The sequence below is a fragment of the Sciurus vulgaris genome (assembly GCF_902686455.1).
Source record: "Sciurus vulgaris genome assembly, chromosome: 15".
Lineage (NCBI taxonomy): Eukaryota > Metazoa > Chordata > Mammalia > Rodentia > Sciuridae > Sciurus > Sciurus vulgaris.
In genome coordinates, this window is record NC_136476.1 from 69,392,422 (window position 1) to 69,405,060 (window position 12,639).

The 12,639-nt window shown below is 36.0% G+C and overlaps 1 protein-coding gene across 9 annotated transcripts in view; it reads left to right on the forward strand.

Annotated features, from left to right (window-relative positions):
* The window catches only part of KIAA1958, a 144,145-nt gene that overhangs the window by 109,940 nt on the left and 21,566 nt on the right, over nt 1–12,639 (forward strand). For 4 of the 9 annotated variants that reach the window (XM_079112599.1, XM_079112597.1, XM_079112600.1 and 1 more), the window contains one exon: nt 5,153–6,507. The exons of 2 other annotated variants lie outside the window; for them this stretch is intronic. In XM_079112599.1, the coding sequence (XP_078968725.1) occupies nt 5,153–6,198 (1,046 nt within the window). In that variant the 3' untranslated portion in view covers nt 6,199–6,507. Of the gene's footprint in view, nt 1–5,152; nt 6,508–12,639 lie in introns of those variants that run through there. 3 more of the 9 variants (XM_079112602.1, XM_079112601.1, XM_079112604.1) reach the window with 2 other exon arrangements.

Sequence of the window (12,639 nt, forward strand, 5' to 3'; positions counted from 1 at the left end):
GTTTGCAGGTGCTGGAAACCCATTTGATAAAATTTAACACAAGTCCTAGATTAAAAAAAAAAACAAAATATGAATTGGAAGATAACTCTTTAACAAGTCTTAAGTAGATCTCTGTCAATCTATGTATGTCATTTAACCCCAAAGTTAACATTATTCTGTAAAAAGAAAATTCTAGGAGACTTTTTTTCACTGTATCAGTAATGAGCAACAATCACTGTTAATTTAACATGGTAACCTGGTTTTAGACATTCTCCATTTATGCATTTATATATATAATGGTGCATGTATATTGATTTTTATATATGTATTATAGAAAAAGGGCTAAATACACTTCAAAATATGAGGCTAATATGTTAATAAATATTAAGAATTAAGGCTATATACAATTTTCTATTTGTAAATATAAAAATTTCTAAATGTAGTTGAGTTCCTATAAATCAATATAATAAAAGAAAATGGATAGGACAAAAATAATTCAGAGAAAAAATGAGAAAAATCAAGGTTTAATAAATGTTTGAAAAATATTAAATCTCACTTATAAAAATAAATGGAAAATAAAATCATGGAATAGTTCATCAATTAAATAAGCAAGTATAAAAAAGCTTGGTATGCATTATAACTGGAGAAGTGATTAAACTAGCACTCATATCTTATGAGAGCATAAATTGCAGTGAAATAACAATATAGCAGTTGTACTTTTAGAAATTAATTCTGTATACATATTTACATACACATGGCAGCTGTGTGTATACAACATTGTTTTAATAGCAACTGATGAAAATAATGCACATTTCACCTCTGCAGGGAATTAAGAAGTTAGATGAATTTATGGTATATCCATGTAAAATACTGTGGAGTTATCTCTAATACATTGCTAATGGTAAAAGCAGGGTATAAAATAGGATGTATAGTATATTTATTTCCCTATCTTGAAAGAAAACAATGAGCCTAAAAATTGTACCCAATCAGTTGGTAATATTGATTGCAGAGGGAAACAGTAACAAAGTTGATCTGGGAGGATGACTTCCACTCTGTACCCATTTGTCCCTTTTAGACTACTGGAAGCTTATATTATTGCCCATTTGCTTATTTGTTGGTGCTGGAGGTTGAATATTCATTAATTAAAATCTAATGAATCATGGTCCATATTTTTAAAAAATAATCTTAATTTCTAAGAACATGTAGGTGGTATTCTAGTGAATGGCAGATTGAAATGTAAAAATTAATTCTAGATGGACAGCAAATCAAAATGTGAAAAGTAAAACAGCTAAAGCTTTTGGAAGAAATTGAAGATCTTCCATGACCTTGAAATAAGAAAGATTTCCTAAGCAGAACACAAAAAAATAAGAATCATAAAGGGGAAAAGTGTGTGTGTGTGTGTGTGTGTATCCTGACAAATTGGTCTACATTAGGAACTCTTGTTTGTTAAAAGATACAAAATAAAAAGGCAAGACACAAACTGGCAGAAGATATTTGAAAAACATATCTGACAAAGACTGATAGCCAAATAATAAGAAAAGAGCAATCTAATAGAAAAATGGGCAAAAAAACTTGAACAGGCACTTACTTCACATTAGAGGATATCCAAATGGCCAGTAAACATGAAGATGTGTTCAACATCATTAGTCATCAGGGAAATGAAAATTTAATCCACAATGCAGTACCACTGCACACCCACCAAAATGGCTAAAACAAAAATACTAATATTTCTTAGCATTGTTGAAGATGTGCAGCAATCTGAACTCACACAGTCATGGTGGGGAAAGTAAACTGGCACAGCCACTGTGGAATATTGGTTGTTGGTACCTGTTAAGGCTGAGGATGTTAACGCTTCTGACTCAGAATTTCTGCTTCTAAATAGACCCCAACAGAAATGCATGCACATGATCACCAAAACATACCTACCAGAACGTTCATAGCAGTTTTATTAGAAATAAGCCCCAAACTGAAAATTAATAGAACATAATGTCAGATAGCATGGGAAATAAATGGTGATAAATTCATACAATGGAATGTGACACCACAATGAGTATATATTGCCTACAGATACACAGCAATGTGAGTGAAGCTCACAAGTACAAGATTGGGCAAAAGAAGCCTTCTAAGATTCCATTCGCATGTGCTATGGTAATAGTCCAAACAAACCTATGATGTTTCAAGTCAGAATAGCCATTTTCTTTGTGCAAGGGAATGACTGGAAGAATAAAAGACTTCTGGGATGCTGGTGATGTTCTTTCTTGATTCAGTTACTGAATTCACAGGTGTATTCTATTTGTGAAAGCAAATCACATGCTCTTAATGACTAGTCTGCTGTATTATGTGTACATTATACCCAATAAAAAGTTTTTAAAAGGAATGGATCAGAAGATTTTTCTTAAAATAGAGATACATGCAGGATAATGGTAATAGTTCTCTATTATTGATTTTCTCTGGCTTTAATTGATTTTGCTATTAGCTGAAAAACATACACTTTTACTTGGTTTTTAAAACATTTCCTTTCCCTTATTCATGTAAAATGAATAGGGTGTCTTTGCCCTTCCAGCCTCTCATGCATTCCAAGCTCTTAGGAAAGACTAAGGCTGTATAAACATTTCTTAATACAATTGAGTCCCAGGAGAAAGGAGGGAAAGTGTTTATAAAAAGGCTAGGCTAGGGTTGGGATATAGTTCAGTTGGTAGAGTGCTTTCCTTGCATACACAAAGCCCTGTGTTCAATCTCCAGTAATACACACACTCACACACACACACACACAAAACAGGCTAAGGATGAGTAGAAGAGGTATGAATGTGTTCATCAACTCTGAGTGGGTTGGTTCAGTGCAATAAATGTGGAAGAGAGACAGAAGTGGGAGAGCTGGCTGCCACACCTGGGCACTGTCACAAGTGATATGCCCAAGATAGCACTCCAGCCCCTTCCATAGTCCACTTCAGCAGACCCACCAATACTGTGTAATTATGTCCAACAGACTTAAGACACTTATACTCATATACCCGTTAAGAGAACTTGGAAAAAATTATATACCACTCACTTATTTTTAAATTGACACCCAAAGATTTTTTAACATTACATTTTTGTAAAAAGGAAGTCAAAATTATTAAATGTTTTATTAAATGAAAATAAGAATTGACTTTAAGTAGAGTCAGTACCTCATAAGATTTGGTAATAGTTATTAAGTACTTTGTGAATTAAAGCACACTAAATCTGAAATAAGTTTTATTTAAACCTCTTCATTATACTGAACATTTGGTAGTTGTGTAGAATATTCCAGTTCTAGCCTGCCTATCCTATAGCCCTTCAGATGTCCTGAATTCAGAGTACCTCAGTTCAGGCTGCAAACCCCATTTCTAATGGCAGATTTCACCCATATCAGAATCTGTATAAGGCAGAGAAGAACAGGAAAAGTTAGTGGTTTAATCATTGATGTATAAATTTTGTTGGCTTCTCAAAAGCCTTTTATACGCCAGAGCGTAGTAGATTTAGGTTGGCAATGGCAACAATCTCAAACTCAGTCTCCTTCCTAGATACTTAAGTTTTAGAAAAGATTCCATGTGAAAATTGAGGAACTGGAAAATTTTTCCCTAAAGTTGTCTGTGAATGTTTATTTCTTAGAAAGTCTTTGCTTGACGTTTGAAGACTGCTGTGATAGATATTTGAACAGAGAGCCAAAATAAACAACGTGCTGGCCCCTTTGACTTTACATGTAAATAGTCAAAGAAGCCAGCTGGTAAAAGGCTACATCCAACCTGTGGCTTCCATGTTTTTGATGGAAAGATAAGCATCTTTATTGATGATATATAAATAATTTCAACTGGAAAAAATAGCATAATAGTGAAACAAGTTCACTGAAGCAAAAATGCTTTTGTATATTTGAATATTGGAAATGTGATCTCAAAAATGTGCCTTTATAAATATCTAACTAGTGAATTTTAGTTTCATTTTACAAAGTTATGTGGATTTTGGCAATTCTTTCTTATAGAATTACCATAGAATTTTTTTGGGGGGGTGCTGGGGATCGAGCCCAGGGTCTTGTGCTTACAAGGCAAGCACTCTACCGACTGAGCTATCTTCCCAGCCCCAGAATTACCATAGAATTATTTTAAAATAATATGATTTTAAATTTAGTGTTACTCAAATGATATCTTTGAATTTAGCCATGTCAAAAAGAAAAAAATAATAGTCTAGATAAAATAGAGTAGGGTTTCCTACAAAGAACACAGACACTAGAACTTTGTTTCTCAAAGTGTGGTCTCTGGAACCTCATCGTGAGTGTGGAGGTGCTGGCTAAAATGCAGAGCCCTAGGCCTGCCACCTGCCAGTCTGCACTGGATAGAGCATCTTCAGTGATTTTGAAGCACAGTAGAGCATAAAGACTGCTGCTCTTGAGTAACATTGCTTTATCATGGACGATTTAAACAGGTACTTCAAGTCCTGAGGCAGAGTGTAAAACATTAAATAAATAAAAGCGTATGCAGAAGACATACCCCCTTCCTTACATCTTTATTATAATAGCCTAATTCTTTTTCTTTTCTTTTTTGGTAGATGGACACATTTATTTTTATGTGGTGCCGAGGATCAACCCCAGTGCCTCAAACATGCTAAGCAAGTGCTCTTCCACCGAGCTACAACCATAGCCCCCAGGAGTCTAATTCTTATTTTGTTCTCCTTTCCTTATAGTCATGAAGCTTTCCTCCAAACTAAAATGTTTTTTATCACTCATTATAAACTGTCCTGCAGTTTACATTTACCTGAATTGCTATAGAAGAGCAAGTATCAAATGCCCTAAAAAATATTAAGTTATTTTTAATGAGGCCCACACATACTGCATAGGATAAATAGCACATTTCTGTTCCCCGAATTTCCCAAAAGGAAGGCTACCTCTAATCTCACTCTTGCCACAAACCTTCACACACAACTGTGCCAGTGACATAAGAAATTCACTTTGTAATGGGCCATACTCTAGTACGTTTGTGAAACTGAAGTTGGCTTTTATAATGTGACAGGCATGTAAATAGTGTTTTATCAGTGATCTCTCTACAATTGATTCCTTCTTTTCCCTTTTCATTATAAAAGGAAACTTTATTTCAGAGTAGAAAGTGCATTGTCTGAACTCATCAACACCCTCTCTATCCCTCCCCTCCCCAATTTGTTGCAGACCAGGATGAAAGAGCAGCTGAGCTCAGCAGGGAGCAGAATGAGAAAACCATCCGGAGCACACAGACTGCGCTCCGCAATTTCCGTGAGTTCCTCATCTCCAAGTACCCTTCTGAAACAAGAGAGATTTATGTCATCCCTTGCAAGGAGTTGGATGCCTACCTTGCCTCTTTCTTTGTTGATGCGAGGCAGAAGGATGGGTCTGAGTATGAACCCAACAGCTTGGCGAATTACCAGTGTGGGCTGGAACGATACCTAAAAGAACACAGGTATGGCTACAGTATCACCAGGGATAAGGAATTCAAGCGTTCCCAAGAGGCCCTCAAACAGAAGCAGATTGAACTCCGCTGCAAAGGAAAAGGAAATAAACCACACAAGTCCATGAAGCTTACCTTTGCTGATGAGCTCATCCTGCGGAAGAGGGGTCTGCTAAGCCGATATAACCCTGAGGGTCTGCTTAACCTTGTCTGGCTTAATAACACAAAAGCTTTTGGTCACTGCACAGGCTTCCATGGATCTACCTTGAAATGGGGTGATATTCGACTCCGAGTTACAGAAACCGGACTGGAGTACTTGGAGTGGATGGGTCAAGACACTGGTGATCTGAATGCCAAAACCAAGAGAGGGGGGACAGATTCACGTGTGTATGCCACCCAGCATGCCCCACAGACCTGCCCTGTACAGGACTATAAAGAGTATGCCCAGCGGCGGCCCCCTGCCATGCGCTATGAGGATGCCCCTTTCTACTTGTCAATCAAGCCAGTTGTAAACTTGGCAGCTCTGCATTGGTACAACTGCCAGGCTCTTGGCAAGAACAAGCTGGCCAAGATGGTGAAGACCATGTGTGAGAAGGGCAACATCCCGGGCCGGAAAACCAACTTCAGTGTGTATCAGAGCTGCAGCACCTTATCTGAGGCCCAGAGCAACCAGCTGGTGCTTATCTGTAACAACCTCAGCCAGCAGGCTGCCCAGTCAGTGGCTGGGCACTCCAACAGCGGCAATTTCATTGTCTCTGCCTCCTATGACTCCTCCTCAGACACTGCTTGACCCAGGTGGCCTCAAGACCCCAATTTGGTTTCTGTGTCCCAAGAGACTGATGATACACTGCTTTTCATTCCCTTTCCTCTGCCCTCAGTGTTAACTTTATATAAATATAAATATAATATATTTTTCTTTTTACAAGTAAGCCAATGGAGATAGTTTAGTATTCCTAACATAGTATTTATAGGCTTAAGACAAATAAATGTACTTGTGGATGATTATATATAATTACTGTTACAGACTTTACAAAACCATAGTGGTTCTCAGGCAACACTGAGCAGAGAAAGAATTCCGTTTTTAAAAACCTGTTAGAAAAGAAACTCCTGATTTACCTTCTTACACACCTCTCACTTCTATTAGTCTCCTTCAGAGATGACTTTATTTTTTTAATTTTTAAAATTCTGTATTGATCATGGAGGAGACAACACTAACTTTACTGCTCACACAATATGGTATTCAGCCAGACAGAATATGAGTGGTATAAACCTGACATCAAAGTATTTATCCATTCTTTTTTTACTTAAATTAGAATCTTAGCTCCTGTGCCTCATTTTTTTTGCAGTGTATGAAAATGCATATGTTTATCTAACAACTTTTCTTTAGGGAAAAAGGGAGTAGAAGGAGGAATAAAGGTGCCATTCTTTTTGGAAGATACATAATTTTTAAATAATATGCAAAGTCTAATCTTGTGGCAAAAAAAAAAAAAAAGACTTATATAGCTCATGTTTTACTGGTGTGCTTGAACCCAGATAGAAATTTTTTTTAACTCTAAGAAATTAATGTAAATGAAGTTTGATTATGAGATTTACAAGAAATTTAGAACTACCCAAACTTGAAAATTATCCCAGACATTAGATTTTATATCAAGCATGAAAAGAAGGTAGAGAACAGAAGTCTTAATAAAAATCTAAAAATACTAGTCAAGACAACAACAAAAACCTCATCCTCTTGAAAGCTCAAATCTCATGAATTATTTATAAGTATTAAACTTCAGTCTCTTTTCCTTTGGGAGGTTACTTGACTGCAGTTGAGATCAAAGGAATATTGACACTTGTTTTAAGTAAAAATATTTTGTTACTAAGTTTAGCAGATTCAAAGCATTCTTGAAAATGTGGAAGTTTCTTCTACAGTAAATATAAATGCATTTATCTGTAATATCTTGCAATAATAGTAATAATAATTTTAGCCAGACATTTTTGAAGGTTTTTCTAAGGTTTTTGTTTTCAAGATTTGAAAACTGGCTGTGATGAATTATTAGTTAAGATGCTTCAAAAAATAAGTGTAGACATTAGAACCATAATAGAGGTGAGCTAGGTTCCTATCCTGTATAATCATTAGCACACCTCCAAATCTTGGTTGGTTGGATCTGGGCATTCTATTGGGAAGTATTTGTTCTTCAAGGCAACCTCATATTTTACTTTAGCTAGGAAGGTAGGTGGCATTTTATGTACTAATTTATTGTACAACCAGGACAGATTTCCCTCTGATTTACTTTGCTAAGTTGTCACAGAACTGAGCTTTCCCTGGTTAGGCAGCTCTTTCCATTACAAAGTGAGAAGCACAGAAAGACCCCTTCCTCTGAGTTGTGGCCCACATTTGGTACAGAGTGGGAAGTCTGCTGTGGCTTTGTGTAGTGGGATTAACTTCATTTTCATGACTTCCTCAAAAAAGAAGCATTCTTTTGTACATGTAGAAAAAAGAAGAAAGGGAGAGGATATTACCTTAGCCTGTCCAACAACTTGGAAAAGAAAATGAGTTATCTCCGTTTTATAGTGAGATCATAAGTCATCCAGATCATAGCCAAGGAAGTGGGTGTCACTTCTCACCACCTTTTTCAGTACCAGTTTGTAATTAGTTTCCAGTGATTTGAGCTATAGACAGGGACAGTGTCTTTCCATCTGTGAAGGCTAAGTGAGCTTTCATGGCAGTGCACTCTGTCCCCTGCCCCCACCCCAGTTCATTTTAAACAGCACCGCTTTCTTGGTTCTCTTTACAAAACCTTCCTGCTCTCCTCATTCTAGAACTAGTCTGTAAGTGCACAAGACAGCTTACTGTAAGGGAATTCTTTTCATTAAATAAGGTTATTTTTATGTGGGCTTCCTCTCTTTTTTAAAAGGTTTCTATAAAACACTTAAAATGTTACTGTGTTTTACCCTTTTGTGGACATAGTTTCTAAATTCTTGATGTGTCATTGATGTTGTTTGTTTTATGGTGCTGAGGATAAAACTCAGGGCCTCATGCTGGTAGGCAAGCCCTCTACCACTGAACTACACTCCCAGCCTCTCAATATGTTTTTAATAGCAAAGTAAGTTTGTCCTGAAAGAAGAAAGGTAGTCAGGATGCACTGGAAAATCAGAACTAGAAAATTTGTAGTCCTTATTTGTGTTTATTGAGGTAGTGAAATGAAAATGTGTCCTGCTTAATACTACTGCATTTTCATTTAGGCAAACACAATTAAATTGAGAATGTGAATTATTTTTATTTATATTTTGCAGTGATAATTCAAACCAAATAGGAACACTGTAACATTTAGATTCAGAAAATTGTTTTCTGAAGATTGGCTTAGTTGGAAGTGTTAGCCAAATTATAGTATTTCTTTGAGTAAATTAGGAAAAAATCGGCAACTACCTCACTTTTTTTTCCTGCTCTGCAGAGGATCAAACTTGGCCTTCCACGTGCTAGGTAAGCACTCTGCTACTGAGCTACATCCCCAGCCCCTGTACTTTTATCTAAACAATACTGAGGACATAACACAGCCAGATGCCATTTTTACTGTTTGGAATTTTAACTTAAAATATTTCACACTGTGGCAGAGATGGATGGCAAAATCTTATATGTGCTGTAGAAAAAATTCAGCAGTGCAACTGGTGTTCAGTACAACTGAATGTGTTGCCTTTCCTTGGGCAGTCCTGATTCATACAGAAACTAAACAATTTTTGCAAAATTTACACTTTTAAGATCAGTGTAGTATCATGCAAGAAATTCTCCAGTGCCCCTCATGTAACTGGAAGTTTTGCATCATCTTTAACAAAAACTGAACCTTTACATCAGCATTTGGATGACAGTATTACATAATTCAGTCTTCTGTATTCATTTAAGTGACTTTATTGAAAACCATGAATGTTAGCAATTTTTAAAAGTCAGAATATTTGAAAAGGCTGGAGATGTCCAGGTTATTTATCTAAGATACCTTATTCTTAAGATACCTTATTCCATTTATTATGGCCAATCGGGCTGATATGAACATAGTTCATAAATATATATAACTCTTAAAAGTATTTATTTTATATTTATTTTCCCTATGTTAATTCACTTTCCCTATGTTGAGTCACTGCCTCATCTACCAAATAGTTTGAAAAGTTCCTGGCATAGATCAGATCTCTTTGGTTTTTCAGATCATTGTTAGCTGAAACTTTGATGGCATTAACTTGTCTAAGTCCTATAGCTTAGCTTCCAGATTCCATGAAAGCAGTGACTTAATGAGATGAAAATGTATAGTCACATAAGGAATTTTTTTGGATAAAGATCTGGACACTGGGAGTGGTACAGAGATTTATAAAATAGTTTCTGCTCTGAGGATTTATAAAAGACACTGTGACGAAAGGTTCATTTTTGAGAGCCCAGCAAAAACCTCTCTGATAATACTGTTTTGCATATTTTTCCTAACTTTGTACTCCTGCAGTTTGTCCATTACATATTGAGTATGTTGCTTTGCTTTATGATATATAATACTGCTTTTTTTTATTGTAAACAAATGGGGTACAACTTGTTTCTCTGCATATGAAGTAGAGGCATACCATTTGTGTAATCATACATTTACATAGGGTAATGGTATTTGATTCATTCTGTTATTTTTTCCTCCCCTCAACCCCTCCCTATAATACCATTTTGAGTATCATGTGGGGAATATTCTTTAGAGCCTGTTTTAAAATCAAGGTAAAGCCATTTCTATTACCATCCATGGTATTCACATAGGTACACATGTACATAGGAGTGTACAGATCTCTCATCAAAGACTCACTTATTACACACTTACAGTGAGCCCTTGTGCTCAGTGCTTCTCTAAGTTGTTTTTCCTAATTCTCACAAAAAATTCCTTTAGGTAACTATTGTCTCATATGTAAATGAGGAAATTGGAGATGTCAAATGGATTGCCCATGTCACAGTTAATGCATAAGAGCATCAGTATCTGAAACTAGATCCAGATCCCATTAAACCCTGTGCTTTTCTGCTGTAGCCACTTGTTCAAGAAGTGATTTGTTGTGTTTCCATAGTAGACCCTCTGAAGTGATAAATTGTAAATGAGATCTCTGGTATAATGAAATCACTATCCATTTAACTCTGAATTGATTAAGATCAGTGCTACCACCTAGCATGTTTATTAGCACAGTCTTATTTAAGTCCCATCACTGTACTTATTTTGAGATGAGACCCTCAACAGAGTTTGTTTTCCTGCTTGGCCACTAGTAAAGAACAGAAGTTTGTGTCACTCTTTAAAGAACACCTAACTTTGTCTTGGAGTTAAGTGTGCATAGGGAATGGTGTATTTAAGTGACTATAATTTTTTTTTTTTTTTACCCCCAAATAAAGCCAAAAACACAATTTCAAGAGAATGCCTATAATTCAGACAGGGGGCGGGGTAGGTTCTAGGCAAAAGCACCTCTCTTAGGCCCATAAGTTGGTAGTGTCACCAACCAGGTGCTAAATAGTGGTTGCCAGGGAGGTTGGTCTCACCTACCGATTTGATGCCAGAAAATTAACAGTATTAAGTAAAGTATTTTGTTGGTTTTGGTTTTTAATGAATTATGATTACTAGAGCAGAACTAGTAAGACATATTACTAGTTACTAGAACTGTGACATGGGCAATCCATTTGACATCTCCAATTTCTTCATTTACATATGTGAGATAATAGTTACCTAAAGGGATATTTTATTTTTTTCTTGGGGAAAAAAAATAACTGTACTTATGATTCCCAGAATTAGAGATAAGAGTATAAAACCATTCAGATTTTTTTCTAGTTTGATTATATCCACAATTTAATATGAGAGAAACACTTCTGATTTTTACTCAGCCCATTTCTGACTGGTTTTCTTTATCTAAAGGAGGGGTGTATTTTGATTTTCATGTCTCTAGCCAAAATAAAGTTATACATAGCATCTGTAAATACAAACTATCATATAACCCAGGAAACAAATTTCTAAGCCTAGAGAAAAAATCAAGGAGACTAAATGATAATTTGTTGCAGTAGGATATTTTTTTCAAAGGTCCTTTTAAAAGGAGTCATAGGGGGCTAGAGTTATAGCTCAGTGGTAGAGCACTTGCCTAGCACATGTGAGGCACTGGGTTTGATCCTCAGCATCACATAAAAATAAGTAAAATGAAAGCATCCATTGGGTCCATCTACAACAACTGTTTTTTTAAAGAATACTAAGTATTAAAAATGTCATGGGGGTGTAGCTCAGTGGTAGAACATGTGCTCAAGGCCCTGGGTTCCCCAGCACCACAAACAACAAAAACAAAGTAGTTATAAATACTATCGAATTAGCAATCAGTTTAATAAATTTTTCTCAAATAGAATTTCTTTACACAAGATAACATCTCTGCACATCTGCCATATGATATGTTTGCAGATAGATAACTGGCAAAGGCACCTTTTCTCTCTCTTTTTTTTTTCCATGGATCTATGGTTGAACCCACAACCTCCCATGTATTAGGCAAGCACATTACCACTGAGCTACATCCCCAGCCCTTTTATTAAAAAATTTGAGACAGGCTTTTGCTGAGTTTTCAAGGCTGGCCTTGAACTTGTGATCCCTCTGCTTCATCCTCCTGGGTTACACGTGTGCACCATCGCACCCAGCCCTGGTGTTTTTCCCTTAATTCATGGTGTTCAAACATTGCTTTTTTTCCTCATTTGACTCCAGCTGAGATTATGTGAATATGTAGCTTTTCATAAGGCAGAGTGATAGAGCTAGGATAATTTTAGAGATCCTTACCATCAAATACAGCTGGGATGAGAATTACACAGCAGATATCATCCTTTTGATGGCTGATGTATTTCTAGTGATACAACAGGAGAAAGGAGGGTGCTATTGGGAAACTACCAACAACTCTGATTTCACTCTTCTAAAGAGAAAAGGGAGATAAAATTTCTCATAATCCAGCCTATTTGTAAATTGACCTTGTGGGCCTGCTAACCTGAGCAAAACACCTGATTTGGTATTGAACTTTATGTTACTTTTTAAGAGATAGTATTTTAATACATTAAATTGAGTTTTTATGTATACTATGTGATACCATGTCATTATCCATTAGAATCAAGAGTTATTAATTAGGTCAGAGCCCTAATTTGACTAGAATATTAATTGGGTCAGAGTATTAATGTAAACCATTGTCTTTGTTGAATAATAATCATAGAAACTAGTCCTGAAAAGAACCCAAGAGA